Below are 27,785 nucleotides of genomic sequence, written 5' to 3' on the forward strand. Positions count from 1 at the left end.
CTTGTTCTCGACTTTTAAATAGGACTGTAGAATCTTTGACGTGGCAACAACATCAGCGCATGTTCTCCACTCGAGGAGGTCGGCCTGGACTTGTGCGCTGTCTTTGTGTTTAGCTGGCACCCCCCCTCAACCAGACAGCCCTTGCGGTCTCGTCGAATCCTGAGCCCATTTCCGGGCATATGTGCGGCTGTCCTTCCCTATACGACAGCTTGAAAGTTTGCAAGTCTTTTTATTCTGGACAAATACGTAGGAGTGGGAAGCTTACAATCGCAGTTCCAAGTCTCCGCCGTGCCAACCCTCTCTCTGTTGTCTTAAGCACAGACCAGCTGCCGTTGTCTTGCGCCGGCACGGGAGCGGTTCTTTTGGACCGCTTTTGCCCAGGAAGGGAAGTCTGTTTCCAGAACGTATTTTTTACCGGCGTTTTCAAAATGCACACCGAGTACAGCGCCCAGCAGGCGGATCGCTCCGTCCCGTCCTCGTCTTCCTTGTACCAGCACTACTGTCAGGAACTCGACTCGGAGCTGTCGCGTTACTCCCTCGACGCACTCCAGCAGCGTCAGCAAGAGTTGCAGCACGAGTTGGACCTCATGGATGAACGCGAGAAAAGTCAGTCTCTCTCTGCGCAGGCTGAACTGAATAGAGAAACCGAGAAGAGGCAGCAGGCGTTTTACTCAACTCAAGGACAGCTATCTCAGACGTATCACAACCACCAGCCGCTGCGTGAGCAGCTTTCCGAACCGCAGTTTTTTGCTCGCGAGAACCAGCCCCAGCCCCGGCAAGACCACATAGAGCGACAAGAACGTTATTGCCAAAGTCCGCAGGAAGCCACAGTGCGTCAGAGTCCCCATGTACCGGAACCCGCGGAGAAAACACCGGCAGAACAGAGTGGAACAGCAAACGGACACCCAAATATCTTCGACAACCAAGTGCTTGAGGAACTCCGTCGCACCGGCAGAGCCGTCGTCCACACCACCGCTGGAACTTACGTCTTCTCCCCGTCAGAAGGTATGCAGCTTTCAAGGAAGCTGGCGTTCACTGCTGGCTCCAGTCTGTCATTTTTAGGGTGCCAGGAACCCCCGACACCAGCATTTCGCTGTAGCGTGCCACGCCCACCTACCATTGCGAGTTTTCAGACGACACCGTTATCTGTGTTTTCCGTGGTTCTCACGTGTGTGTATGTCGGTCTGGGCTCATTTTGTGTGTGTGCAGACGGCCAGACCATTCACTGCGCTGTCTACCCACCCGGCACCTTTGACTCTCAAGGTAACGCATCGACGCTTGAGGAATACTATGAGGAATACCACCCGTTTCTCCTTTCACCGGAGGAAAGTGTCCAGCAGGGGGATGGAGTGTACCTGTTTCACTCTAACGGAGAGATCTGCGAGCAGGATCAGCAAAGCCCTATGACCCACCCCTTGGATGATGGAACTGAAACTCCTGGACCGTTCGGAATGAATTTTTCTGCAGAACAGAGAGAGCCACCGATGCTCGGCGCGCCAACAGCCGCGGAGCCCCCCGTTCTGGACCCGTTGAGAGCCGCTCCTGCGAGTCGTTTTTACCCGCAAGAATCCCCAGAGGCACAGTTCCAGAAAGAGCGACCGGTGGTCCCTTCGTCAATTGGAATGGGGGAAGCCACCAAAGGCTACACATCGCACCCTATTGGGCGTGACGAGGAATTTGCACAGAGGAGATGGGAGCAGACACAACTGCACAGTAAGCTCGGTGGCGTGCCAGCCTGTTGCTACCCTTTTGTGCACGGTCGGCATTTAACACAACTCCGGAATGAGGGGAGAGCTTTACTGAATTCCTTTGAAAAGAAGCATCGATTATATAGTAGCCGGTGCCTTACATCGAAGCGCAGCTTCCAAAAAGATGGGGGAGGCTTCAAAACAGTTATCCGCTCTACGCGCGCGTTGATGTTGTTCCTAAACTTCTTCTGTACGTGCTAGGCATATTTGCCTGACCTTAAAGTGTCTATATCGTGGATTGTCGGAAATTACGGGCGGTTTTTAAACGCGACTATCCGAAAGCTGCAGTTCTCTGTTGGAAAGATGCGCGCTGGGAATGAGTCGTTTTGCGTGGAAGCGTCCATGCATTTGCCATGATTTCACCCGCCCGCCACCTGTGTCGTGTCTCCGTAGAAGCTCTATGCGTTCTTCAAAAGTATGGCAGTGACCCTTGTAAAGAAAAATAAGAGGACTGCTTCGAGTTGTCTGGGGTTCTTCCAATCTGCTGTTGTCAGGCAACAACGCAAATGCAGGAACGTCGAATCAGCATTTCAACCAGCACGTTCTTATTCCGAATTCCCAACAGGTGCAAGACAACGCTCCCAAGGTAAATAGTGGGCAGTGAATCTGACACCCGTAGCAGTGGCCAGGAGGATCGAATGAGAAGGAGCCGCTTCCTATCGTTCACAGTGGCGATGGCGAAAACAGCTGGACAAGCTAGGCAGACCAGAAGCTAGATCGCAACTGTCGCTGGGTTGCTTCTTGTGTGTTCTGGCGCAGCTGGTTGAGTTCTGCATTGACGCCTTGGAGTCCGTTGGACGTCCACTTTGCGAACAAGGAAGCTACGTGTCAGTAGCGGCTTACGTTCACACTGTCGAAGAAAACAAGCCCCACCTGAAAACAATCCCTGTACCCATCGACGCATCCGGATGCGTGAACTTTGGGGGAGGTAGGTACTGCGACCCACGCGAAGGACGATTTGGTGATTGAAAAACCTTTTTTCAACGCCCCTTTGTAGCCTTTCAGACACAGCGCAGCTGAAAGAAACGCCGTTTCACATCACGGTTCGGGTTTAGACCTGGGTCTTCGGTTGTCTATCAAGCATCAGCACTCAGTGCGTTGTGACGCGGTGTTGCTGTGTTCTTTTCAGCACCTCTCCAAATGATATGGAGAGGCGAGGAGTTTGTGCACATGAAGGTTTACCAAGAGGTAGGATCTTTTGATAGACTGCGGCAGAGTGTTGCGGTATTGCTTCGCCTGTTGTCTCAGTCATCTAATCTGCATCCTGTTGGAAGCATGTGTTGGAATAGAGCCATACCTACGTTCTGCACTATCTGTTCCGAGCTTAAGACTTGCATGTCCCGCGAGTCTCCGCCAGTACACCAGCCTCATAGGTCGAAAGGGAAGACATGCGTGCTCGAGCACTTCCGCATGCACATTTATAAATACATAAGCATGCATATGTATATATATATATATATATATCCTTCCATTTTGCGGTGAGGGTGTGTGTTTTCTCGACAGAGGCAATACGAGGCGATGGGAGAAGCCGTGGGGTTCATCAAACTCCAGTTTGCAACGTTGAATGCAGAGAACGCACCGATGAAAGTAATGCTGGTGGGAAAGGAGAACGAACCTAACGGCTTCCTAATTCTTCGATTTTCAATCTTGGGTTCGCTGACGTCCGCAACTAGCCAGTCTCAAGGTCCCGTCGCTGTGCCTGCACTGGCCGTTCCTCAACTGGGCAGGAGTGCTGGCATGTCTCCCGCCGAAACGTACTCTCTACGAGACAGCCTTCCCTGTAAGTGCTGGCATATCGGGGATTTCGGTATCCGCTGAGGAAAGGTACCTGAGGTTCTCTGGCCTTCACGATCAGTGCTTCCAAACACCGCCGACAAAACGTTTCCTGTGGAATCATCGGCAAGCATATTAAAAACCCTGTAGCCTATGAAATCCTGCGGACGGCCAGTTGCCGGTTTGCCATACCACGTGCACGACGCTCGTGATCCCGTCTTGAGATTTAGAAGCTTTCCTTGTGTCACTGCGTTGTCTTGTGCTGAATCTTTTGTAGACGGCACAAGCACTTACACTGCCACCCACTCGCTGCAGAGTTCTGCGGGGCCAGGCAATCAACTGCCCACTCTTCCCGTTGGCTTTCTTGGGCACCAGACGCCTGAGCACCAGGGGGACTACCTGCCCCAGCACCGCGGATCCCAGTTTGCCGCTTACGCTTCTTTGACAGATGCGCGTGGTCGTGGCTACCCGCAAGAAGCAGGTTGTCCCGATGGACGTGGCATTGACAGAAATGCACCGATCGATGGCATTTCGAACCGTGACGTAGAAATCCAAGGTCAATGGGAAGGTGCAGACGTGCAGGCGCGTGCCTCCCCTCAAGCACACCGCGGTGCGTCCTTGCGCATGGCGTTGCCTTCTCCCACTTCTGTTTCTTTCCCGCATGGCGGTCGTACTGAGGTTGACACCTCAGGCAAGGAGAAGCGTGTTGTGCCAAAGAAAGCGGCGGCAAAATCCGCTCAGAACGGTTCGAAACCAGGTGTTGGTCGGAGAGTAAGTCTACAGAAGAAGAATGTTTCAGTTTGTTAGGTGGGGAATCAATAACACGGGACCGTACGCAGCACTAGTAACGGGGAACTGCATCTTCTGGATCGATCCTTCAGTAATAAAGAGATACCAGCTGCAGATAGCCAAAGAACACAAAGGTTTTGCTGCAGAAAACTGAAGTGACGGTGCCTGTCTTGTGTGTTCGCAGTCACTTCTCCAGCGCTGGGGCCGCGGATGGTGCTGCGAGATGAGCACCGGCGCCGATCTCAACTGACGGAAACTGAATTCTTTTTATCAGCAAGGGCAAGTTTGCCCAGCAAGGAGAAAACTCGTTGTGTGTTTACGTATGGCATTGACCCGGTGGATGTTTGTCCAAGCAGTGAAGTTGCTGCGGCAAGCGGCGGCTTGTCTATGGGAGTGCCCAAGGTGGTTATCCCATTCCTTGGATCTTGTCGATTTTTTCTGTCAACTGCGTACCCGTGAGCCGGTCCGATTAACTGACGCGCACTCAAACCTGCTTTTATGCTCCCTGTGCGACGCACGGCAGTGAATATGCCCCCTTCGATCTGGAGGTGCCGGCCTCACTTGTCTGACTAAACAAACTGGTGCCTGTATGTGTTTAAGAGATATTCTGACACCGTTACTCGCCGACGTAAGGAACGATTACGAAAATACGCATCTTGTCACAGACGGAGGAACCGGACCCGAGCACAGATGGCCCCGATGGTTAGTACGGGCGTACAACTGCGGGCAAAAAAGCGGAACGGAGCGCAAGGCAGAACCACAACGCTTCGAGCTCCCGTCTCAAACCTTTCGACTAATGGTTAATACTGTAGCGTGTGCAAGTGTTTAAGGTGAATTAGAGCTCAGTGCTGCTCTTCGGCAAATATTCGAATAGTTTGCATCCTGTATCAGTTTGCAGTTTGTATCCTGCACCGTATGCATCCGTTGTCTATCACCGGCAGCCGCTGTCTTCTTGTCCCTCTGAGCAGCCTCGACATCTCAAACCTAGACTCTTGCCAAAGTCTTTATCTAAAGAAAAACCAACAGTGTCAATTCTGTCTATGCTACAGACTCTGCAGTCCAATGACAACACGTTCAACGAGTCACTGTGGTCGCCTACAAGCGTCCATCCGTTGAGATGAACACAGAAGTCGGTACAACGTTTTCACCATTGCTATGGCTTCTCCGTTCTGTAAGGCCAAGGGCGTGTTCGGGATGCCCCAATTTGGACACGTATCCTTTCTGTGAATGCGTCTGTCCTGTTCCACAACAACAAATCCATGCTACCTCGTTGTGTGGACACCACAGGGAACACGATTCCTCCTCAACGCAAGTATATGAACGGATGCATATGGAGATGCACGCATACTTGTAAACGGTTGTGTGTGTCCACCACAATTTTCTTCGCCAGACCAGACAAAGCACGTTTTTTCTCGGGCTAACCAAGCAGCAAAAATAATTCTTCCGAGAACACCTACGGCTAAAACTGTTGACAAGTGCACTGTCCACGAAGCGTTCGGGAGGCTGGATCTGTCTTCCGTTTTTTGCGGGGATACCACTCTGGCTTCTCGGTCGATTAACTGGCCGTACTCCAGGCGACGGCGGGTGATAGACAAGAACACGCTGGTCACTGCGTTGAGCTTGGTCCACACGACTGTACAGGAAAGCCGGCGTACCTCGCCTCCCACTGTAAGAAGACAAAAGATCGTCCATTGTATGACACAGAGGAAAATCGAAACTACCGAAGCCCCAAGTAGACGCACCCGGTCTGGCACCACCCGGGAGGCCTGGTTCGTTTGCTACGGAGACTTGTTGGAACTCTGCTGCATGGAACCGATGTGACGAACCATCGACAGCCAAAACCGTGCAGCAAAGGCGGCATTTCAGGAAGGCCACGGGACCTGCACCATTAAATCTCTCTTCTTCACCTGGGGGCATCTCGGCAGGCGTGTCAGAGGCAAAACGCCGCCCCGCTATATACAGCCTGGCTCCGGGGTCCCATTCACCTACAGCCTCCCAGTGTTACTGCCCAGTTACGCTTGCTGGGGGATCCCGAGAATCCGCTTTTTTACACGGCAGCAGCATCTGTTTGCACACGTATCCCCAATGACACTGTGGGGCGAAAACACTCTAAAAAAGTACGGACTACACCGTGCCTGCTTGCTGGTTGCCTACACTCTGACGGGACTGCCCACACATTTATCGGAGGACGGCGTCAGAAAGGCAACGTCAAATTATGTGGTGTAAATGCCAGATGTTGGTTCTCCTACAAGACTATTATCTTGAACCATTCGCTTGATCACCACCATTGGTTGCACTCTGAGCCGGAGTAAGAGAGTACAATTTGAGAATGCGCATGCACGTGAGAAATCGATCTCTCATCTCGTCTTCACCAGTTTCCATGAGAAACAAACGGTTGAGTCGCCGGTGCGAAGCATCCAGGTACTCGAGCATAATTAACTTCCGCTTGTCGCTGTCTGAAAGATTCGCGATTCCCGGCTCCTGCGCTAAGCTCGCGGTGCTGTCGGAGTGGAGTAAGTCTTCGTAGGAGTAGACATCTTGCAGCTGAAACAAACATACAAAAAAATCGAAAAAAGCTCCGAGCTTCAGACGATTTCAACAGTTCAAGCGAGCGTGGACTGGGTTAGACCTCGAAGGTCTTTGTTTACCGAATTGAAATTTTGGATTGGAAAAACGAGATCTGTAATGACGGTAGCACCTGGGAAACGCATTTGCCTCCATGGTAGGACATGATCTGAAGAAGGCACTGACTATTGAAAGTAGATGTAGCAAATTGTTGTTTAAAAAGACTGCAGCACTACACCAGGTGAGAACCACAGTCCAAACCAAACACACACAGCACAGAGAAAGTGGACCATAAACATGAGAGAAGACGTAGGCACACAGAAACGTACGAGCTAGGCAGAAGGCACTCCTCGAGTCATGTGAAACGAAACACACAAGAATACGAACGAGACTGTTGTAGCAGACAACCTCCCAAGCTTTCACCCTGTTGCTCCTTCTCTAACTAGATACTGAACACTGCCGAATGGACACGATACTTACGTCGTAAATCTAAACGCTAGGGGGCTCTCTGGGATCCGTTTTGTGTCATCACATTGTATTGTTAGGTGCTGCTCGTACACTCCTTCACATCTGGAACAGTAGATTGCGGTTAGGCGATGGAATAGGGGGCTGGAACGCAGAAACAAGAAAAAGAGTTTTCACTGTCGATCACGACTCACTGAGGAGAGACTGAAGGAGTGTTCGACGCCACTCGAGAAAGCCACCGTGAACATTTTCAACGATTTATCTAGGATGTATGTCGCGGGGATCTTTTGCTGAGAGGAAACGTCGATGAAAAAGCAACTTGCTCCCGCCACGGCAGCCTTCGCGAACGCCTTCACCTGCAGCGTCGCAAGAAAAAAAAAGGGAAACGCGATTCAAAAGCGCATTGTGGAAGCGGCAACTTGCAAGCAATGGAGAAACCAGCGATCTCGACCCCGTACTTGAGCCAGCCGCAGGACCCGCGAGATACCATTTATGAAGCGAGGCGCGCACGGCCATTGAAAATCTGCTGGAAGCAACAGCCCATGTCCTTTCTCACGGCCTGATTTCCGCATGGCATCTCAAGAATGGACGAAACTCAGCAGACGCTGTTTCTCTCGCGACTGTGTGTCCTACCACGCAGCGGTGCGTGCTCGACATTTCCCGCGATTCCCTTCTTCGATCGTGTCTTTGAACAAAACCGGGAGAACAGCGGCTTTTTTCTTCTTACCAACGCCTGAAGGCGCTCTTTCTCTTTCTGCTTCTGTTCCGGCGTCAGCGGCTGTCCGTCGGTGCTTGCTTCACTGTTGGGTCTATCCTGGAAGCAACAAAATCAACACGGAACTCTGGAGCATCAGCCGAGGTTGCTGAGGAAAGAGACAGGCTTCGAGCCAGAGCAATCTCTACACTTGACAGAAGACAGATCACACGGCTCCTCGCACTGTGGAACCGCACCAACGGCGAGAAGAGGGAAGTGTAGATCGAAGTAAAAGGACGCTTAGCCGGGAAGTTGACGAACAAATAGAACCGAGTACCAGCTTGGATGCACACAGGTGGACGTCGTTACCCCTCACTCAGACCACACACGAGAGCTAGCTGCCTTCCGACATGGTTCTCAGGTACGTTCCGGCGTCGCTCTGCGGGTCTGACTACGGTTCAGGGCAAATCGGCGTAGGAAGAACTCTTTGACGTGCCTCCATCCATGCAGGCGTCGACTTCACACAGGAGACTCGGAAAGGACGTCTGGCTCGTTGCTCGAGTCTCGGCAGCCTTGTTTGCCTTCTCCCCTCTCATTTCCGGAGTTTGGGGTGCGTTGTTTTTTCCCTGTCGCCGCCGAGGACTCCCGCGCAAGTCCATCTGGATATTTGTGGACTTACCGTCTCTAAATTGACCTGTGTCTCCTCCTCTGTCTCCGGATCACAGTTACAGCACGAGAAGAACGCCATCGGGTCGACAGTCGTGGTCTGATTTTTTGCAGTGCGTTTTTCGCGGTTTCCCGTGCGACGGAGGCAGGCCTGATGGAAGTTCCTCTGCTCGCCTCTGGCGGCTCTTGTCTTCTCCGAAAGAAGAAGACCGAGTTGTCTAAGTTTCTCTGGCGAGGCTGCACCCCAGCGTTCGTTCAGGTGACACTACCAGTGCCCAGCAGGCAGAGAGGCGTCTGTGACGAGACGGAAACGCTGTAGAGGGGTGCGAGAAGAAGAACCACGGAGGCGTCTTCGCAGCTGCAAACGACTCTCCCCTTCTCTCTCGAACCTGTTCCAGCAGCTTTCTCGCGAAATACCTGTTTCCTCTGCCTCGGTTCGCGTTTCCAGGACCGATTCGTTAGACGCCCAACAGACGGACACCCCTGTGAGTCCCCGCTTTTCACGACGACCTCTGAGAGCCCCACGGTACGCCCTGCTCTAGCTCCTGCCTTGTTCGCCTGAGTCGTACCGCAAGCCGTGCTGCACCACGGAAGGCGTCTCTTCCGCGTCAGCGGCAGGTGTGTGTCTCGGTAGAACCCAGGAGAGTTCGAGTGAAGTCCTTCAGAAGCTCAGCAGTCCATGGCCCGGCTGCTCGGTGCAAATCGAAAGCGTTCTTCTTAGCTAATCGTCGAATGCCTCAGCCAGGGAGTTGCTGGTCTGCAGAACGCAGGGAGCCGCAGAGGACCCAACGCAAAGAGAGGCTCCTGCGGGAGGGCGAGAGCACAAGCGGATATTTTCAAGACCACGGAGAAGCAGAAGCTGGAAACGGTCCCCGTGCAAACCACTCAGACGACCCAGGAGCATGCAGGAGTAGACAACCGAAAAACGAGGCGAGGAAAAAGCCTGTTGCCGAGTCCAGAGATAAGAATGCCGGGAGACAGATGGCCGCCGGTCTGGGTGCGGAGTTCTCCGGTCATCGGCATTCAGCAAGCCGACGAAAAAATCGAAAGCGCGAGTCAGGTCGACTCCGCGCAACCACCCTTGTCTAGGACCAGCTTGCAGGCATTGGGCTGTCGAGTTGTGGGCTCTCGCGGCGAAAAAAAGAGTCCAGAAAGAAGCGCCTCCCCAGGCGAGTCTGAAAACAGGCGCAGCAGACAGCAAGCGAGAGGGAATCCGTCTGTAACAAAGCTCGCTTTCCACGGAAAACTGAGACTTTCTCGCTCCGGCGGCGACGGAAGGGAGAGAGGCCACCAAGACCCCAACAGAAGCGTTCGAACCGACCGGCAAGTCGGGAGCCTTGACAGTTTCAGATAAGGAGGCAAACCTTCGAACAAATTCAGGACGGCAGTAGGTGGCGGTCGCCACAAGAGAACGAAAGTCGATTCTCCGCTTCGCGTGCTCTTGTGGGACTTCCTTGGCTTCGCTGGATTCTTTCAGACGAAAACTGACAGCTTCCGAAGCCCATACGACTCTCAGTGCAAACGACCCGCGGACTTGAGAACCGTTCAATAGAAATCGAATAAGCTGACTCACAGGCTTAAGAGGAAGTCCAACGGAGGTAGCGCCTCTGGTAAGACACCGCTTTGACAGTTATTTCCAGAACTCCCGGAAAAAGGGGAAGTCCCCGGATATTTAAACCGGGCAGTTGCTGCAGCTGTCGATGCCTCCTAAATCTCGACTAGACGGCCGAAGAAAAAGACGAGATGCGTTGCCTTGTTGCTGCAAAACAAGCAGAAGCGACGAGAACGCACTGCCCAGAGGAAGCCGACGGCGCTCTGCGCTCTCTCCCTCCGCTTTCAAACGGAAGAAAAGTCCACCTTCGGCAGCTTCTCCTCAGTCCAGCCCGACAGAGAGGTGAAGGACGCGGTTTTGCTTGCAGAACGAACGGTTTGGTGTTCTGGAAAGCCACGGAAAGAGGCAAACGACCGGACGGGGCAGAGTTCGTGAACAACTTCTGGGAGGCAAGAGGACGCGCCCTCAGGCCTGAAGAGGCGCGACTCACGAAGGACCCGTGAGAGCTAGATACGCGAGCATTCCAACTCTCTGTTTCCTTTTTTCGTCCTTTCTCAAACGAATCGACGAAGAAAGTTCCAAGGCTCCATCTCAAACGCGATTTCGACGTCGACAGGGAGTGCGGCGCAGCGTCCGGCTTCCGTGAAAGAATGCGTCAGACCGCGATTCCGACACGCTTTTGTCGCAGCGAAATGTGCAAGAACACGGATCATCGCACTCGGAATATAAGGACGAATGCGCGACTTTCCTGAAAAATGTGCGAGTGTAAACAGAGAGGGTCCCCACGGGGGCGCGCGGTTCTCTCGTGACAGCCACACAGACGAGCTCTGAAAGAAAGCAGCTGCTCATCGAAGATCCGAGAATCTGCTGTGTCTTGCCGCCAAAACCTACTAGGTACTCAAGAACATATTCCAGAGAGTACCCCCGGATAAAGAAAGTCGCTGCTTCCTGAATAACTGCTCCCCACCCGCACTGCGACACGAGTCAGCAGAGAGTGCATGCGTCCGGGGTGGCTGTCACTTTCATAATGCTGTCTCCGCTCCTAGCGAATCCCGGGATGGCACTTTTTAACAGGCAACAGTGAGCTCTGAACTCGATGACGAGTCGTCAGGGACTGGTTGGTTTGACGAGAAATTTGTGCGGTGGAAGGTCGAGGAGAATCGTAGAACAAGTTCGCCGCGACACTGCATGTTTCTGCACTCTCCTCTCTTCCTGTCTAGCGCTTCCCTGTCGCTGTTCGTGTAAGTGTTAGTCGCCAGAATCTTTTGCGCAGCCTTCCACTCTTGTTTCCCGGTCTGGTAAAGAACTTTTCAGCAAAGTCGTTCTTTCGCAGTCACAGAGGAAGGCGCAAAGTTGCACGTCGGTATGTTTTTGTAGAAAACGGCACGACGGACAGAATGACTTCGCTGCACATCCACGCATCTCTACGTAGGGGGACAATGAGTTTCATGGCTCTTTTTCAGTCCACGATTCGCCTCTTTGCGACATAACGAGATCGGGTGTGATCTATGTAAAGCACTTTACGAATTGCCGGTAGAGCGGTGAGAAGCTATTTATGTATTCTAGGTGCAGAGCGCGGGTCAGGACCGCAAAGATCACAGCCAGACCCTGTAGTGTAATTGCCCTGTTAGTAGGAGATATTGTCTCAGTGCAAATGACGCAGAAAACCACTTCCCCCCAACTTCTCGTGGGGCTTCGAGACTCCCTAGCTGCTCACGTGGCACCAGTTATCTTGCTCGGTCAAGCAGAGTTTCACTCCGGGTAAAAAGGAAAAACAAGGTTCAGGCGTACATCGCTTATGCGGGATTCGTCTACCAACCGAAAGTACACCTAAGTCGCGTCTTGCAACCAAAACGTTCTGTGGAAATGCGCACTCCGTTTTCGTTGCTCTGGATCGAGGTGCCGGAGCGGTCTTTCAACCCCCTTTACATGGGGGAACTACTACGACCGCTGAAACAAAGAGCCACAACAACGAAGGAGCAGAGAAGGCCACTCATTTCCTCTCTGATTCTTCGTGCTCGCCTGGGTGGTTGGCCAGTAAAGTTGATATCAATAAGGAGTGATCGGCCTTCCAGCCTTTACTCCCGTATTTTTTTATATCTGTTAGTTTCACTGATCCTATTCTCAAAGATGAAACAAGTCTCATCGTTATTGATATTTCATCGGCATCGCAGATGACATGCATACTAACGAATTTTACAGGTCTACAGTGACGGGTAGGAGTAACGGCAGTACATTGTTTTTCAACAGGCGTTCTGCAGCTGTTCAGAACACCCTCGAAGATTCCACAGCGTACTGTTTTCGTTTTCCGGATGGTGATTACAGGAAAAGGCCTTTCCACTCCTTTGCCTTTGTATAAATGCCGTTTTTGACAGCGTCGATTTTCTTTCCAACCACGCGTACGGAATAGGGCCTGTGCGTGGCAGAAGCGATGGTCCGCAGGCTCAGCAACCTGAAAAACGGCATTTTCCGTGTTCTGCGCATGCGGCCCAAGCAGCAGCGAAACAGACCTGACAACTCTCCTCACAGCCAGTGTTGCGTATGTGGTTGAACAGGCTCCGCACCGTCTCAAAGAATACCACACCCCCCTCGAGTGCTGAAGACAGTTGAACTTGGGGCATTTGAACATCCCATCAGCACGCATGTGGCTTGGCAGCAGCCCAATCGTGTATTCGTAGATGGAAAGCAGAGTCCAGTAGAGAGGATTATCGAGCGAACGGTCATGTCGATAATGAGAATAACCACTTGGCAAATCAAGAAAGGCGCCAGGACTAAACAACCGCCGAAGTGCAGCGGATTTGCCAACAGGCACGAAGTTCGCCTTCTGCATTCCCCTGTCGTCCTTGTTTTTTGTAACATCAACCTCCGCCCTCTCTGGAACAGCTGCTGCGTTTTCTGCTTTGCACTCATGCGTTGCCTCTTATTTGCGGATTGTGAAAAACAACCGACTGCCTGCCTTGAAGAAACAACTCTGCACTGCGCGATGCGCTGGAAAAGACCATTCAAGCGTGGAATGAACCGATAGCGGTGACTGAAGGAGCACAGGAAAGACGTTGTACACCTTTAATTCGTCTCCCCAGATGTGTGGAATCCCTACCAACACCATATCATACGGTCGAAAGTTCCCTTCGGGTACGATGTTAGTAGTTAGCTGTGATGCAGATACACGGCGGAGAAAATCGTATCGAGGAATGCCACGCGGGAGAAACAGGAAAGGTCAGAGGAACTGACTACCGAGCGTCAGCACCTTTCTGCGCACCCCGAGATGACCGGGTTTGAACTTTTTTCCTCTGAAACACACTGCCTGTCTGCGGGGTGGCGCCACCTACAGAGAAATCGAAGTCTCACTTCCTGGGAAGACGTTCATGTCCGGCGCCACGGAATAAATGGTTTGTGCATTTCCGAGTTCTTGCACCCTTGCAGGTATCGAGGCCTCCCTTAACGTTGCCTTCCAGTCAAAGGAACACTCACAGCCTGCATTTCCAATTCGGAGCTGCTAAATGCAACTGCTCGGTACACGGCACACAAGCCAGACCTGCAGAAAATGGAGGAGACAGTGGCAGTCCCGGCATCACCATCTTGGCATCCAGCGCTCGAAGAAGAAACAAAGACCCAGACACTTCAAGGCGTGTGAAAAAAATTCTTGTGGTTGACGCGTAGGCAGACACTCTCTGAGAGAGACACCCCTGCTGTGTTCGACGTTAATCTGTTTCTCCAGAGGGAACCTACAGAAGTCTCCGAGAAGAAGACCTTGTTTGCATACTGCTCGACTCTCTCTGCGTCTAAATCTATATCACTGCTACAGTCCTCTTCAGTTTCCGAGGTACCATAGTGTCTCTCTTCACTTGAGTTCAGTCACATTTCAATGTGAACGTAAGAGTCAATCGAAGACAACGGTGTGCCCTGGATTGTAACGGCACAAGCTGTCCCTGAGGAATGTACAAGAAGGGATGCATACACGAACAGGCTTGCCGTATGGGAGAGGATTTGACTGAAAGTTTTCTCCATTCGGATCCCCTTCCTCCATAAGAGAAACCTGTCTACGAAAGGGTTCCATCACTTTTCTTAGGGTCAACCTGTGTCACTTGGAATTCGTTGCCGCTTTCTTGAAAAGGAGGAAGGCGACAAAGTGACTCTTCATTGCTTTTTCCCGGAGAGCCTTTGAGAAAAGAGATGGCTTCCGCTTCTGCTTCCAGCGTAGAATGCGTCTTCAGGGGCGGCTTCTTTCAGGATCGAGCATCATGAAAGACGAATCGCCATTGCCAGTGACCTGCTTCTCTTCCATTTTTCGAGTTTCCCCCAGATGTTAAAAGTGAATTTGCGTCCGTTTTCGTGCGTGGAACTCCTCGAAAGTGACTCCTTTCCCTGTTTTGACTTGTGCGACAAGACCAGCTTTTCCTACGCTCTTTTCGATCCAGTCGTCGCCGTCTCGTGCTGTTCCAGCATTTTACGAGTTCGCACATGCGCGTAAATCACCTTCTTTGTCTTTCCCCTTGTTTGTTCTCATCATTTTTCCATGCTTCGTTTCTTTCTTGTTTTCTGTTTTTCGTTTCTACTCGCGTTCTCACCCCCCCCCCCCTGGTTCCTGCCGCCTTTCCCCTTCGTTTTTTTCGCGGATCTCCTCCGAAATCGCGTTTTTGCGCTGCTTTTCTCTTCGACTTCCCTTCCCTGCTTTTTCTTTAAGCCTCTCTGCATGTGCCGTCCCCAACCCTATTCGCGAGCATCCTTTTCAAACAGAAAACGGCTGTGCATAAAGACCGAGGGGTTCTCCATCTCGGTTTTGCGGTGCTTCTCGCCGGCGCCGAGACACGCCATCTTCCGTCTCGTTTTCTCTCTTCTCTCTGACCGTGTTGTTTCGTCCGTTCTTGTTTTGATGCACTTCTCCGTTGCGTTTACCTGGGCTCTTCTCCGCTCCTCGCCTTCTGCGGATGTGCATGCAGTGCCCCGGTGTCTCTCCTCCAGGTAGAGAAGACCCCAGTCGTCTCTGCTGGCTTTTTGCTGAAAGAGGGATTCGCCGTCTGTGCAGAATCTCCGTCTTATGCCGAGTAACCTCGTTGTCGTAGGATCCTGAACTCGGACAGTTCTAGCTGCTCGCGGCGGCCAGCGTTTCACAGAAGCATACAAAGAGGCGTCTTCTTTGTGCTTCGCTGCTTCTGCCTCAGAGCCGCGCGCGCGCTCTCTCTGACTTCCTCATCGAGCAACATGGTAGGCGCACAAACAGGTGGAAGTTTCTCGTTAGAACTGCCGGAAGACACAGAAGGAACTCTGCCGGACTTGCCAGTCCAGACACCGAGTCCCCTCGGTGAGCTGGAAATTTGCATATGTCCGTTCGATACTGTGCATATAGATGATATATCCTCTGTGTTAAAAGGTTCTGTGCAGCACGTATGCGTCCTGTGTATAACCAATCTGTTTTTACATCATGCATTCAGTATATGCGTTACCTGTAGAACGTAGATATGTACTCTCTATAGTGTGCCTACTTTTATGTATATCATACTTATTATATATATATGTATGTATATATATATGTATATATATATATATATATATATATGTATATATATATATGTATATATATATATATATGTATATATATATATATATATGTATGTATATATGTATGTATATATAAATATATATGCGTATATATATGTATGTATATATGTATGTATTTATGTATGTATGTATGTATGTATGTATGTATGTATATGCGCGTTAACCCCTGCCACCAGACACTGCTGCCTTGTTGCCTTTTTTTTGTGTTTCGTCTGTTTACTGCGTCTCCGTTCGGGACAGCCGGCTTTCATTCCCGGCGCGCGGTACGATTCTTGTTCCAGGTTTTTTGTGCAACTCAGGTCTTTTCCGTCTCGCTTTCCTCTGCGTTTTCCAGATGTTCTTTTCCTTCTTCCAGACGCTCGTGGAGCGTCAAACGCAAATCATGGTGGAGCTCAAAAATGATCTGCAAATCACTGGCTCTCTCCACTCCGTCGACCAGTTTCTGAACATCAAGTTGAACAACGTCTCAGTGGCCGATCCGGAAAGGTGCCCCCATTTGGTAGGGCCTTCTTCCAACGAGGCTTTTTGACGGTTGAGGATTTCTGCACAGGTGGAGTCAACTGAAGCATCACGTTTGCCTCGTTGAGTTTAGCGAGAATTCTGCTTTTTGACTCTTCAGTGAAGTCTCGTCTAAGGGATGGCTTTAAAGCTCGAGCCGCTTTCAAGAGCGGACTCCGAGTGCTTAGGCGTCGTCTCGACCCAGGCGTGGTGGAGGCGAGCTGCGTTTCACTGGGGACGCGCAGCCTCTCTTCTTCAACAGCCTGTCTATAAAATCCTCCCTGCCTGTTTCTCTTCGTTTTTTGACGGCGGGAGTTGTGCAACTTGCGGGGCATGCAATCCCTATCAGAACCTGACTGTGTGAAGCTCGACGGTCAGGAAACGAAACGCGTGACTAGGAGGCAGTCTGTCGTTTCCGTTCTTTCGCACGTTCCTCGGTCTTGTCCGTTTCTCGTTTCCTTTTTTTCGCGAGACGACGCTTTGGTTCCGCGTGCTTTCTGCGTTCCCTTTTCTTCAGCTGTCGGTCAAAAACTGCTTTATCCGAGGCTCTGCGGTTCGCTACGTCCACTTACCTCCCTCTGCCGTCGACGTTTCGCAACTGCAAGACATGTGCCGCCGAGAGAGTGCAGGGAGCAACGACCGCGACAGAAAGTAGACAGCTTCCGACACTGTTCGCGCCGATCCTGTCTGCGGTCCGCCTCCTTCATTCTGCAGCTCCTTCATTCTGCAGCTCCTTCATTCTGCAGCTCTCCACTTCCTCCTCTCTCGGCTGATGTCTGCCTTGACTCGTTCGGATCGTGCAGCATGCATGCTCTGGGGTCCGTCGCGAGACTGGCATTGAGAAACAGCTGCGCACCGTTGTTTCCACACGTCTTTCTGTCGCTTCCGGCGCGCTTGGAAAAACAAACGGCCGCGCGCGTCCTCAGCTGGCCCTGTCCTCCCCCGGTTCCGAGTTTTTTCTGGAGATCCTGCCTTTGTGATCTCATCCCTCTCGTGACAACGCAGGTGCTCACTCCACGCCCTTTGAAGAGGAAACGTTTCTCCGACCTCATCAGCGGTTCTCGTAAAGCGTCGTCATGGACGCATGCATGCAGTGAAAAACCGCGCAAGAAACTGACCCTTCACAGGGCTTCGCCTCACTCTCCACCCCCCAAAACGTACCTGCATGCACAGAGGCACTTACTCCTGTGTGCTTATACCCTTCACGAATGTATGCGCCCTTAAAAATATTTAGACATATGCATGTGCAACGGTGTCCTTGAACAGTCCTGAGGCACCGTTACATGTACTAAAGAACACACAGGTGCTCTCGCAGACCTGAGCAGACATTTCTCTTCGAGGTAGCAGATTATGGAAGACGGATTTCCTCTCGATACCACCAAGGAGACTGCTAAAGAAGCCGACGCCGTCTTCGTTGTGATTCCCTGGAGAAGTTGTGCAGTTCTCAACGCGTCCGCACCCACACAGCGTCTTATTCCTACACCGATAGGAAAGAAGGAGGGGGGGACTTTTCTCGCGTTTCGTTGCCGGGGGAAATGCATGCGCTTTTCTGTCTCGGCACCTGCAATGTTTCTTGTCCATTTGATTCTTACGCTCAACAGTCGAACGTGAGATATATTACCTTGAACTCAATACTGGATAAACGGATGTCGGAAATCCGCTGTCGAGCTGTGGTGGACACCGATGTATGTCTTCCGTTCTGCCAAGAAGAATCTCAGATGACTCTGAAGCTCATTGTTGCAGTGATACGTAGTGCTCAATTCGTTGAGGTTCTGCAGGCATCATCTTCATCAACCATTACATATAATGCCTCTGTTTATTCGAATCAGGTTGTACAGTTCTGGATCGCAGACCATTTGTACAGAACTGTGCATGCACATGCTATATACTATACATACATGCATACGTGAAATATCTGTACATACTATGCATATATATATATATATATACATGTATAAGTGCTTACACCTCCTAGATATAAAACGTACACTATATACGCTGCATTTATACATACTATACATATACCTATATATACATACTTATATCAGGCATTGATTTGGAGAGCACGCGTCACGGAGAAGCAGAAACAGATAAAACTGTTTTGCTGTTGACGGCACAGAGAAACCGTTTTTACCTTGTCGCAAAAGCAACAAAAACTGTTCAGATTGGCATGCCGCCAAGCTTTTCCTTTGCGAAGCATAAACCGGAGTCAGGTACACAGGGGGTTGTCCTACAGATCTTGCACACCCCCGTGAATCGCCTTTTTTGCCGGAAAGGACGAGGCCATTTGATCGACCTTGTTTCGTGGCTCCCTCTCGCATTCACCAGTTTCTTCATGACGGAGATCCTCCAGCGCATGCCAGTGTGTCTCAAGCACATCGTTTGCAGCGCAGAATCACGGCGATCTTAGATCGGACGGGACACAAAGTGATAACCGTAGACCCCATTAGCTGTCTGATCGAAAATCCAAGGTTAAACTCTGCGCCTCCACACACTACTGCGTTGTGTTTCTATCGCAGACGTTTAGATTACCAGCTCGTTGTGCTTGTACACGAGTCGCCGACACGCGACTTACAGTCTACTTCACTTTCTTTTGTTACTGTGCCCCCGAAACACAGGCAAGTTTCTTGTTCATCTGTCCCCATTTCTACGTTGTCTCTGCTGGTCGACCCGGTTCCTTTTTTCTACTCTTTTCCGTTTGGAGGCGTCTCCACTGGCGGCTGAAACTGCTTGAAGTAAAAAGTAAACCGCCATTCTGGACAGGAATGCGAATTCTACAGTGTACATACACTCGGACGTTCAGAGGACCTGAGGCATGCGTCGGTCACTCCGTGGATGTCTTGTCAACGTGTATAGGTTCCTTTTTCAGGGCCAAAGTGTTGTTCTCGAGGTGCGAATGTTCGACCTAGAATTCGTGTCTCAGAGGTTTCTGAAGGACTTTTGGATGCGACAGCGGTCCCTGCAAAGAGCAGGAACACGAAGGTTGTTCTTCGCGGTTCCACTCGCGTCTTCGCATGCCCATTTTGTGGAAATCGAACGTCGCTTGCAGACTCGCTGCGCTCAAAACCAAGAGACGCGCCTTGTTGACCCCAACACAGCCCCGTCCACCAGCTCCTGAGGGCGAGAGGTGAAATGTGGAGCAAACAGGAAAAACGAATGCTCCGGACTCAGACCTCGCATCTCAGAAATCCTAAATTTCTGCGTGACTTTCGCCCCCCTCTTCGCCACGTCGCTGAACTCCCTGTGTCTTCCGACGAAAGTGGAACAGACGGGAGACGTTCCTTCTTTCCTTGTGTTTCCTCTGGTCTCCCTCCCAGTCCTCAGCAGACACCTCCCGCTTTCCTGTAGCCATCCCTGGACGAGTGCCCCCTTTGCTCCACATCGAAACTCGAGACGAACGACCTTCCTTCGTCTTCAGGTCTCCTGGTTCTTCGTCTTCGTCTTTTTCTTCTTCCTTGCCTTCTTTCTCTTCTTTGTCTCTCCCTTGCGCCTTTTCCAGAGACGCACAGGAGCTGTCTCCTTCGTTTTGCCGCAGCGCCGACAAACTTCCCCCCGTCGGGTGTCTAGACACCTCGGCGCTCTTCCGGCTCTGGTGGCTGCGGCTGACGGAGAAAAGACTCCTTTTTCTGCTTCGTTCCTCCGCCTCTCGCTTCCCGCTGTTTGAGATTCCCTTGCTCCCGTCCGACAAAGTGTTCGGCGGCCCTGGAAATCCAAGAAACAGCAGATTTAGTTCTTGCAGAGCCATTACTTCCAGTCTTTGAGTCTCAACTCTGCCTTTGAATTCCGATCCTCTCCTTGGTGCCGAACTCTCTCTTCTTTCAGATAAAAATAACACGGAAACTACTCCCCTGTCTCTGAATCAGAGGGTCTCTAAACAGTGGATGAGCGCCTCATCCAACCTACTTTAGATCTTCTTTCTGCAGAAAGACTTCAAGTCAAAGGCTACGAGTTGCGACAAAGTCAACACGCTGTCGTCACTACCCACAGGCCGCTGTCTGTACACAGGGGGACGCGTGCAGGACAGACCAGTGGGAAGAGAAAGAAGAATTCAGTTTTGCGGTGTCGAAAATGCCACTGTACACTCACTTCAGGTTGTGCCTCCACTCAACAGTTGCCACTGCTCCTCTGTTTGTCAGCCATATATTTACACATAATTACACGCACATATGCACATATATACATTTGCATATATTTATGTGTTTATACATGCATATTACATATATATATGCGTATTTATAGATCGTATTACCTTGTTTGGGAAGCGCTGCGGAATCTGTGGGGTTCTTTGGTTTGGAGAGACGAGCATTTGGAATTTCTTGTCCAGCGCTGTCGCGAAAAATTCCGATCCCAGGCACTTGGCGCCCTTCTCGCCACTCGCCCTCGAAGGAACGTCCGTCTGGCCAGATCAGACGACCTGGAGAACGAAAGTCGGAAAAAGACGAACAGCACTCGAGAAAAACAGCGAAGAAGGAACGACCGCTAGAGGAAAGAAAGGAAAGAAGCGAAGAAAATTGAAGAGACGAGAGGCAAGGGCGTGTCAGCTGAGCAGTGTGAGAACCCAACGACTTGGAAGGAAGGCAGGAGAAAAAAAACAAGAGACGGCGAAGAGAAGAGAGGGAAGAACGACTTGCTTGAGGAAAACGCCGGAGAAGAAGGAAGCAGACGAGGAGAGGAAGCAAAGGGAGAACACCGGAGGAGAACAAGCACGAAGGATGAAAGCGCAGTCTGCGGCCGGGGGAAACACCGTAGCCGTCAGTGGACTCTCGGGAAGCAGAGAACATGGTAGGACGATGGACGGAGAAGGGAGTGTAGGTGTCAAGAAGAGCGAAGGAAGGAACGAAGAGGAAGAGAACGAGAAGGCGAGAGCAGAAATGAGCACGCGCAGGGACGGCAAAGGAGATGCCACAGCGAGAAAAAGACCGACTGGAAGGAGAGCAGAAAATGAAAAACGAATCTCGACACATCTACCTCTTCCGTGTTTGCGGTCGTCGACATACTCGCCCTCGTGCATGCGTCCGTCAGGAAAAACCATTCGCCCTTTCCCATTCATGTGATTTCGGATCCACTGCCCTGTGAAGTTTAAGTCGCAAAAATCACGAAAAAAACTCGAAAAAATAAACTCAGCACACTCCAACGCAAGCGCATGCCAGCAAAAAATGTTGTACAGACGTGCATGACTTTCTCTATACATACATATGTACATATAGATTGATACATGTTGATGTTTAAAGATACACGGAGAGTTATATAGATATGCATGGATATAAAAAGATGTATACCGGTCTATATGTAGATGTATATGTCTTGATGCGTCTTATTGATATATATACATATAAGTATATGTATATATATATATATATGTAGATATATATGTAGATATATGTAGATATACGAGTATAGATGACCGGCAGGTGTTTCAACTAACCTCCCAGTAAGGTGAGCACTTGGAGCTGCAGCACAGACGAAACTCGAGAGCATCCTTTTTTTTCTTCGTTTTCAAGCCTGCACTTTAGAGTGTTTCTCCTTCTACATCATCCGTCGACATGTAGACGTCTTTATATATTTGTGTGTCTGGATGTTGAGGATGTCTGTTCGTCTTCAAAAGGCACCGACTCTTTTCTTCGTCTCTCAACGTCGAGCCCGCGAACAACTCTCCCGACATCCACACTTGCGCGATTTCGGGGACGATTCATGCGTGCACATGCGCATGCGTAGACTTTTCGTTCGTTCCTCCCAGGCCTTTCGCTGCTGTGTGCTGTCGAACCTGAGTAGCTCTTCCCGTCGCTCCAGACGTAAGTGCCTTCTCCGTGGATGTCGTTCTCGAGGAACTGGCCCTCGTAGCGACTGCCGTCGGAGAATGTGAACTGGCCGCTTCCGCTCTTCAGGCCGCCTCTGTAGCTGCCCGCGTACGAAGAGCCGTCGATCCACTGTTCGCGGCCTTCGCCTTCCTGCACATCGCACACCCACTGGCCTGGAAGGCGAAGACAGACACAAAGTGAAGAGCAGAGGAGCAAGGGAAGAGAACAGAGCAAAGAGATGAAGAGCAGAGGAGACAGAAGAGACAGAGGAGAGCGAACAGGGAGTTCTCCTCGACACCGACGCGTTTGAAGACACGCAAGTGGAAACACCAAACGTCAACTTCGCACCGGAGAAGCGCGAGAGGAAGCTTGAGAAAAAGACAAAAGATAAGCCACCAAACAGAAAACAGAAGCCACCTCCTGGCTTGCTGATGTCCCACGCTGAGAGAGGAAAAGCAGATGAAGAACGCAGTGTACATACAGCGCAAAGTGCAGGCCAAAGGCATGCGTAAGGAAATTCCCCACAAAACGGTACTTCCTCGAAACTCGAAATCGCGCTTCACGCAAGAGCTTAACAGAGAGACGAGCTTCAGATGCTGATCGTGAAAAACAGAGAAATTCCAGGAGATAAGCAAAATCTCTTTACCTTCGTAGAACGACCCGTCAGCGTGAGTAAATTTCCCAGTGCCATGAGCCTTGTTGTCTTTCCACTGTCCTTCGTACGCATCTCCTGGACCGTGAAACGTTACAGCACATGATGTGACATGTCTTACATCCATCTTCATAAAGACATAAATCATACACATTTACACAGACATATGCACATGGATCTATATATATATATATATATATATATTTATTTATTTATACATCCTCATATTTATACACACACATATTTATATATACATCTATATCTATCTATCTATATATATATATATATGTAAATGGAGACAAACGCGCACACGTATGTATAGGTTTATACGTGCAAATGTGTACATGCATATATACATATATATGTGTGTGTATATATATATATATATATATAAAGATATACTAAATATGTGTATGCTTAGGTACGTAGAGGTCCATATACTTCGCCTCCGTCTTTCTCCTGACCGGAAGGGTGGACAAATTTTCCGAAGCCGTTCGCAGCGTCGTTGAGGAAGAAGCCCTCGAAGCGCGAACCGCACGGTCGAAGGAGCACCCCGAAGCCGTGTCGTTTGCCGTCTTTGTAGGCGCCTTCGTAGATCACTGAAAGTGCGAAGAAAGAAAAACCAGAAACCAAGAGCGGATAGGAAGGAGCAAGCAACGCAAGCAGAAGGAGGGAGGCTGCTCCTTCCACAGACTGCGACATCCAGACTGAGTCTGCTCCAAGAGTTCTCCGCTACGATATCCCTTCCTCCACGGCTTTCCTCCGTCTCCAGTTCCTCGTGTCACAATCCGCACACCGCGGTTCGCCTTTCTTCTCTCCGTCTTCTCTGCCGCGTGGAACTCCGACGCAGTTCGAACTGCGCCGACTCTCGCTGTCGAGTCAGGACGCGTTCTCGTTTTTGCTGTGAGGGAGGCTCTACACGACTTTGGCCTGAGTCAGACTCGTTTACAGACCCCCGGCTCCGTTGACAAGGCTTCGGCCTACCCTGGCTGCGGTCCACAGCGTTGTCGCTTCCCTGCCACAAGACGTCGAAGACAAAGGACGAGAAGAAATGAGGGGAGACGAAACCGAAGACGCTCAGCCAAAAGGACGACGGCCAACGGGGCACCGTGGAGGGAACGAGAGAGCAGAGGACCAGGTGAGACTCTGGAGACGCGAGAAAAGAAGAAGGAAGGATGTGCAGACCTTTTTGGAGCACGAGGGAAGAAACAGGGACAATGTGTAGCATGAACAGTTGAAGAGAGAAGAAGCGGCAAGTGAAGGGGAACTCACCTGACGGTCGTTGCGTCCACGCTGAGGTCCGTTCTCCGCTTTGTCGCGTGCAGGGCAAACTTCCGAGATGTGATCTACGAACGGCTCGACCTCAAAGCAGCGACAAGCAGAGAGTGCACTTCCCATCGTTCGAGAAGGCTTGCGGAGACGCGAGCGCGGAGAAGAGATGCGGCGCAGAAACGAAACTTTTCCGGCTTCCGGGAGGCGCTCAAGAGGCAAGGAGACGGCGCGGAAGGCAAGAACGGAGAGACGGAAGAACGTTGAGAAATCGGGAGCGGCGACAGAAGAAGAAAGCAGAGCGAGGGTCCAGACGGAATCAAAAGAGGAAGGTTGAGCAGACGTCCATCCGTCTTTTTGTCGAGACACAAGTGTTTACAGAGATTCGTACTCATGTTACATCGCAAAAACGAACAATCCACCCAGTCATAGCGAACAGGGGACCGGTGTCTGTGAGGCAAAAGCAAAGACTCGCATTAACATTAGACGAACGAAGAAAGGTTCTGCAAGTCGTCGAGCGAGCCGTTCGGAAGGGGCGCCGAGGAGGCGTGTGTCGCTCTGAGGGGACCGCTGAGAGGAGACGAGACAGCGAACCGGAAGGTAGAGACGACGCGAGTGAACGAGGAAGAAGGGAAACACAGTGGAATTACACGCAGCGGCGGTATGCAGCTTCCTTCAGAGATCGAGGTGCTCTAGGATTTGAGTGTGTCGAGCTTTTTCAGAGGAAACACAGAGGCGCCAGATGGCTTTCGAGGCCGAGGCGAGCCGCGGGAGAGACACGCGGCGAGGGTCCTCCCAAGACCGCACGCAGGAATTCCCAGGGGCTGTCGGAAACGAGAGTTACCCTTTCGTTTAGAAAGTCTTCAGAGCCAGTTTGCGCATTTGCTGGACTACGGAGCGCAGACGTTTCTTCTTCGGAGCTGGAGATGGAGGGCAAGAGACACGGAGAAGAAGACAAAGACTGCTGGAGGAGTCTAGACCCTCAGAAGAAACGCCGACGGCCATGCAGGAGGCCAGAGTCACGAGGACTTGCTGTTCGCGGAGAACGACTTCGGAACCACCAATACAGAAAAGTACAAAGACGTCACCATTTCGTCCGTGCAAAGCGCGAATCGGAACACCGAGGAAGGAGACAGAACGCGGCGGCTTGATCCGAGAGAGAGGAGCCAGGTGTCTCCGCGCTCGCGTCGCTGCTCACAAAGAGTCGTCTTGTCCGATGCGACTCTCGGCAGAAATCGAAGGCAAAAACGCAGAGAGAGATTCTAAACGCTACAACGCGCGTCGCCTTCTTTGCAGAACTCCTTAGGTGTATGTACACGCGGAAGAACGCGGGAAGCCTGGCAGAAAAAGTTTGGATGAGACACACGAGCTCGACCGGAGGGAGCTTGCCAGGTTTTTCGTTGTTTTTTCGAGAGTCTCCGAGAAAAAAGGCGGAGGTGAAAAAGAGGAGACGGCAGAGAAAGAGTGGCTTCTTAACAGTGAAAGAGAACGTTCTCGAAGAAACATGCAGTGAGTCGTATTCGGCGGGCTCGGTCGCAGGAACAACGGACAAGTTCGTTTCGATTCACCTTCAGCTTCTTCACAGTTGCTTTCTGCCTTTCACCTTCTGCCTTCTCCGAACAAGAGAAAGGAAACGGGACCGGAGCGAGAGGAGGTCGAGGAAAGAGAATTTCTCAAGCAAAAGGCGATGCAGATCGAGGAAAAAGTATTGAAGAGCGGACGCGAGAAACTCTCGTATCGCGCAGTTGCGTCTTTCTCCCTTCCTTCTCTGACCTTCGCTCCTATGTTTCGATACGTGTTTTCTCCACCTGTTAACTGGAGGCTGGCCACGGCGAGAGTGCATTTGAGAAAAAAAAGTTGGCCGTTCGAGAAAACTGTTCTACAGAAACGCGTGTCTCGGCAAGCGGTCTGAAAACTGGAAAAGGCAGGGGAAACTGCCGATTCATCGTGCCTCCCATTCAGGTTTTCTTGGATCTCGAAATTACACAAACTGCGCAAACTGTCACCGAAGAAGACCACGTAAACGTTTACTCGGGGCGTTCCTTGACCCAAGAGCGCGACCGAAGATGTCCCTGCTTCTCTCACGCGACTTGCACATACTTAACTGTATGCAGAGTTGTCCTGGAAAGGTGTTTTCTAAGCAAATTAAACGAGGCACATGCAGTTGAGAAACTCGCAAATTCTGTGCTGTTTTGCTCGCGAAAAAACGCGCACTTTCCCGCGAAATAGGACCGGTCTGCCGCGCGTGTTCTGTTGCACCGCCGAGCGTGCTTCAACAGCGTGGAATCGTCTGAGCGGGCTTTCTGGGAAGTGATCGACACGGGTGGCTGACGAACAAGGAAAGGTTCGGCTTTTCTTCTTTGTTTGCGTCGACGCAGACACTTGCCAACGAAAAGAACGGGAAAGCTGACGAAATGCTCTCCAAATAAGTCTCAGACACACACAGGGAAATCGCAGAAAATAGACTCGGTCGTGGAACAACTCGTTCAACTCGAGCGTTGTTGCTACGCGCGCGTTCTTGAAGAACGCAAAAGGCGTCTCTGACTTGGTGCGTTTTTTAAAAATCGAGGAAAGGAGATGCAAAAGGACACATCTAACGCAAGTACGTCGCGTTTCTTTTCTCGGGAACACACAGAAAGATCGAGGGAGAACACTGCAGAACTACCCCGCCCGTTGACAACTTTTCTTTCACCACCAGAGCTGCTTAGAACGAGGAAGAAAAGGAAGAGGAGGTGGAACTGCGTAAGAGAGTGAGGACGCGGACACGAGGAGGTTCTTCGAAAATGTTCAAACACGAGAAAAGACAGCGAGAGTGTGGGAGTGTGAGTCTGAATACGGTGCTCCTCTGCTGTGCCGCAGGAACTTGACAGTGTTGCGGAATCCTGCCACCCCTCAACCCAAAAAAGAACGCTCTCTTTCAAGTCACCGAGGATTCACCTCTCGAGGTTATCTTGCTAGGCGGGAAAGCCGTTCGACTTCGTGAACGTCTGCGGTCGCGGCTGTCCAGGTTGAAAAATCCCGATATGGCATAAAAATTTGTTCCCCCACACACCCGGGAACCTTGTGATCAATGAGAAAATCACAAGAAAGAGAGTGGCCGTTTGTTCGGAGACGACGTTTACCTCGTCTCTAACTCTGGAAAAGACGGTTCTGAACCCCCGTTGAACTTCGCGTCTTCCACACAACCACACAAGTCTGTGCTTGGTGGTGCTTTACTTCAGAACCTGTCTCTTAAACACGCGTAGAAAGAGTTCCGAAAACAGGCAAGGAGCACTTCTCGGCGCAGCTTGCCGGCTTACAGAAGCCCCACTCTCTAGGCGTCTGTTGAGACACGAATTCTATAATCTCGGCAAGGTGGAAAGCAAGTGAGGAGCTAGCGAGGGCAAACAGAGACTCTCGCTTCTTTGCATGCAAAATATGAGTCCAGACGAAACGCCTGCGGACAACAGCATATACGCTGGTGTGTGCTCTCTTTCATTCCAGTGTGAAGACACACACTGCCACGTTTTCATTCACCTTGTAGCTGTACAGGACCCCACTTTACACTTACACTGCTTGTAGTCTGGAACATAGACACGGGCGTGGAAGGGCTGCGGCTACGGCAAGTAGATAGATCCACAACTATACCAGACATAGAAACGATCGCATATCTGGAGAAAGTTTGGCCTATGATTCGTAGTCTCTTGATGCGAACCACATGTCACTTCAATCTGCCTCTCTCCGTCGCTCGAGTTTGAGAGGGAGAGAACTCTCAATT

General features: G+C 51.0%; 4 protein-coding genes across 4 annotated transcripts; 2 read left to right on the plus strand and 2 right to left on the minus strand.

Annotated features, from left to right (window-relative positions):
* The first annotated feature begins 21 nt into the window (after window positions 1-21).
* Window positions 22-5,024, plus strand: TGME49_297120 (hypothetical protein). Its single transcript, XM_002371101.2, has 9 exons — window positions 22-1,005; window positions 1,210-1,263; window positions 1,468-1,713; window positions 2,243-2,334; window positions 2,508-2,676; window positions 2,878-2,936; window positions 3,252-3,528; window positions 3,799-4,292; window positions 4,495-5,024. The coding sequence occupies exons 1-9, from the start codon at window positions 180-182 to the stop codon at window positions 4,558-4,560; spliced, it is 2,283 nt and encodes a 760-aa protein (XP_002371142.2). The 5' UTR covers window positions 22-179; the 3' UTR covers window positions 4,561-5,024.
* A 415-nt stretch (window positions 5,025-5,439) lies between these two features.
* On the minus strand, window positions 5,440-11,194 carry TGME49_297130 (hypothetical protein). The gene is made up of 5 exons (XM_018782302.1): window positions 10,274-11,194; window positions 8,714-9,875; window positions 8,068-8,154; window positions 7,535-7,696; window positions 5,440-6,854 (listed from the first exon to the last, which is right to left on the minus strand). The coding sequence occupies exons 2-5, from the start codon at window positions 8,780-8,782 to the stop codon at window positions 6,567-6,569; spliced, it is 606 nt and encodes a 201-aa protein (XP_018638344.1). The 5' UTR covers window positions 8,783-9,875; window positions 10,274-11,194; the 3' UTR covers window positions 5,440-6,566.
* A 3,661-nt stretch (window positions 11,195-14,855) lies between these two features.
* TGME49_297140 (U6 snRNA-associated sm family protein Lsm2, putative) lies at window positions 14,856-18,181 on the plus strand. Its single transcript, XM_018782303.1, has 5 exons — window positions 14,856-15,457; window positions 15,534-15,554; window positions 16,146-16,310; window positions 16,827-17,127; window positions 17,315-18,181. Exons 1-4 carry the CDS (start codon window positions 15,455-15,457, stop codon window positions 16,962-16,964), a joined length of 327 nt encoding a protein of 108 aa, XP_018638345.1. The 5' UTR covers window positions 14,856-15,454; the 3' UTR covers window positions 16,965-17,127; window positions 17,315-18,181.
* Window positions 18,182-19,071: 890 nt separating this feature from the next.
* On the minus strand, window positions 19,072-27,064 carry TGME49_297150 (MORN repeat-containing protein). The gene is made up of 8 exons (XM_002371104.2): window positions 24,032-27,064; window positions 23,744-23,774; window positions 23,224-23,358; window positions 22,754-22,837; window positions 22,074-22,280; window positions 21,278-21,379; window positions 20,559-20,723; window positions 19,072-20,011 (listed from the first exon to the last, which is right to left on the minus strand). Exons 1-8 carry the CDS (start codon window positions 24,155-24,157, stop codon window positions 19,500-19,502), a joined length of 1,362 nt encoding a protein of 453 aa, XP_002371145.1. The 5' UTR covers window positions 24,158-27,064; the 3' UTR covers window positions 19,072-19,499.
* Between the last annotated feature and the right edge of the window lie 721 nt (window positions 27,065-27,785).

Source organism: Toxoplasma gondii, chromosome II, assembly GCF_000006565.2.
Source record: "Toxoplasma gondii ME49 chromosome II, whole genome shotgun sequence".
Taxonomy (NCBI): domain Eukaryota; phylum Apicomplexa; class Conoidasida; order Eucoccidiorida; family Sarcocystidae; genus Toxoplasma; species Toxoplasma gondii.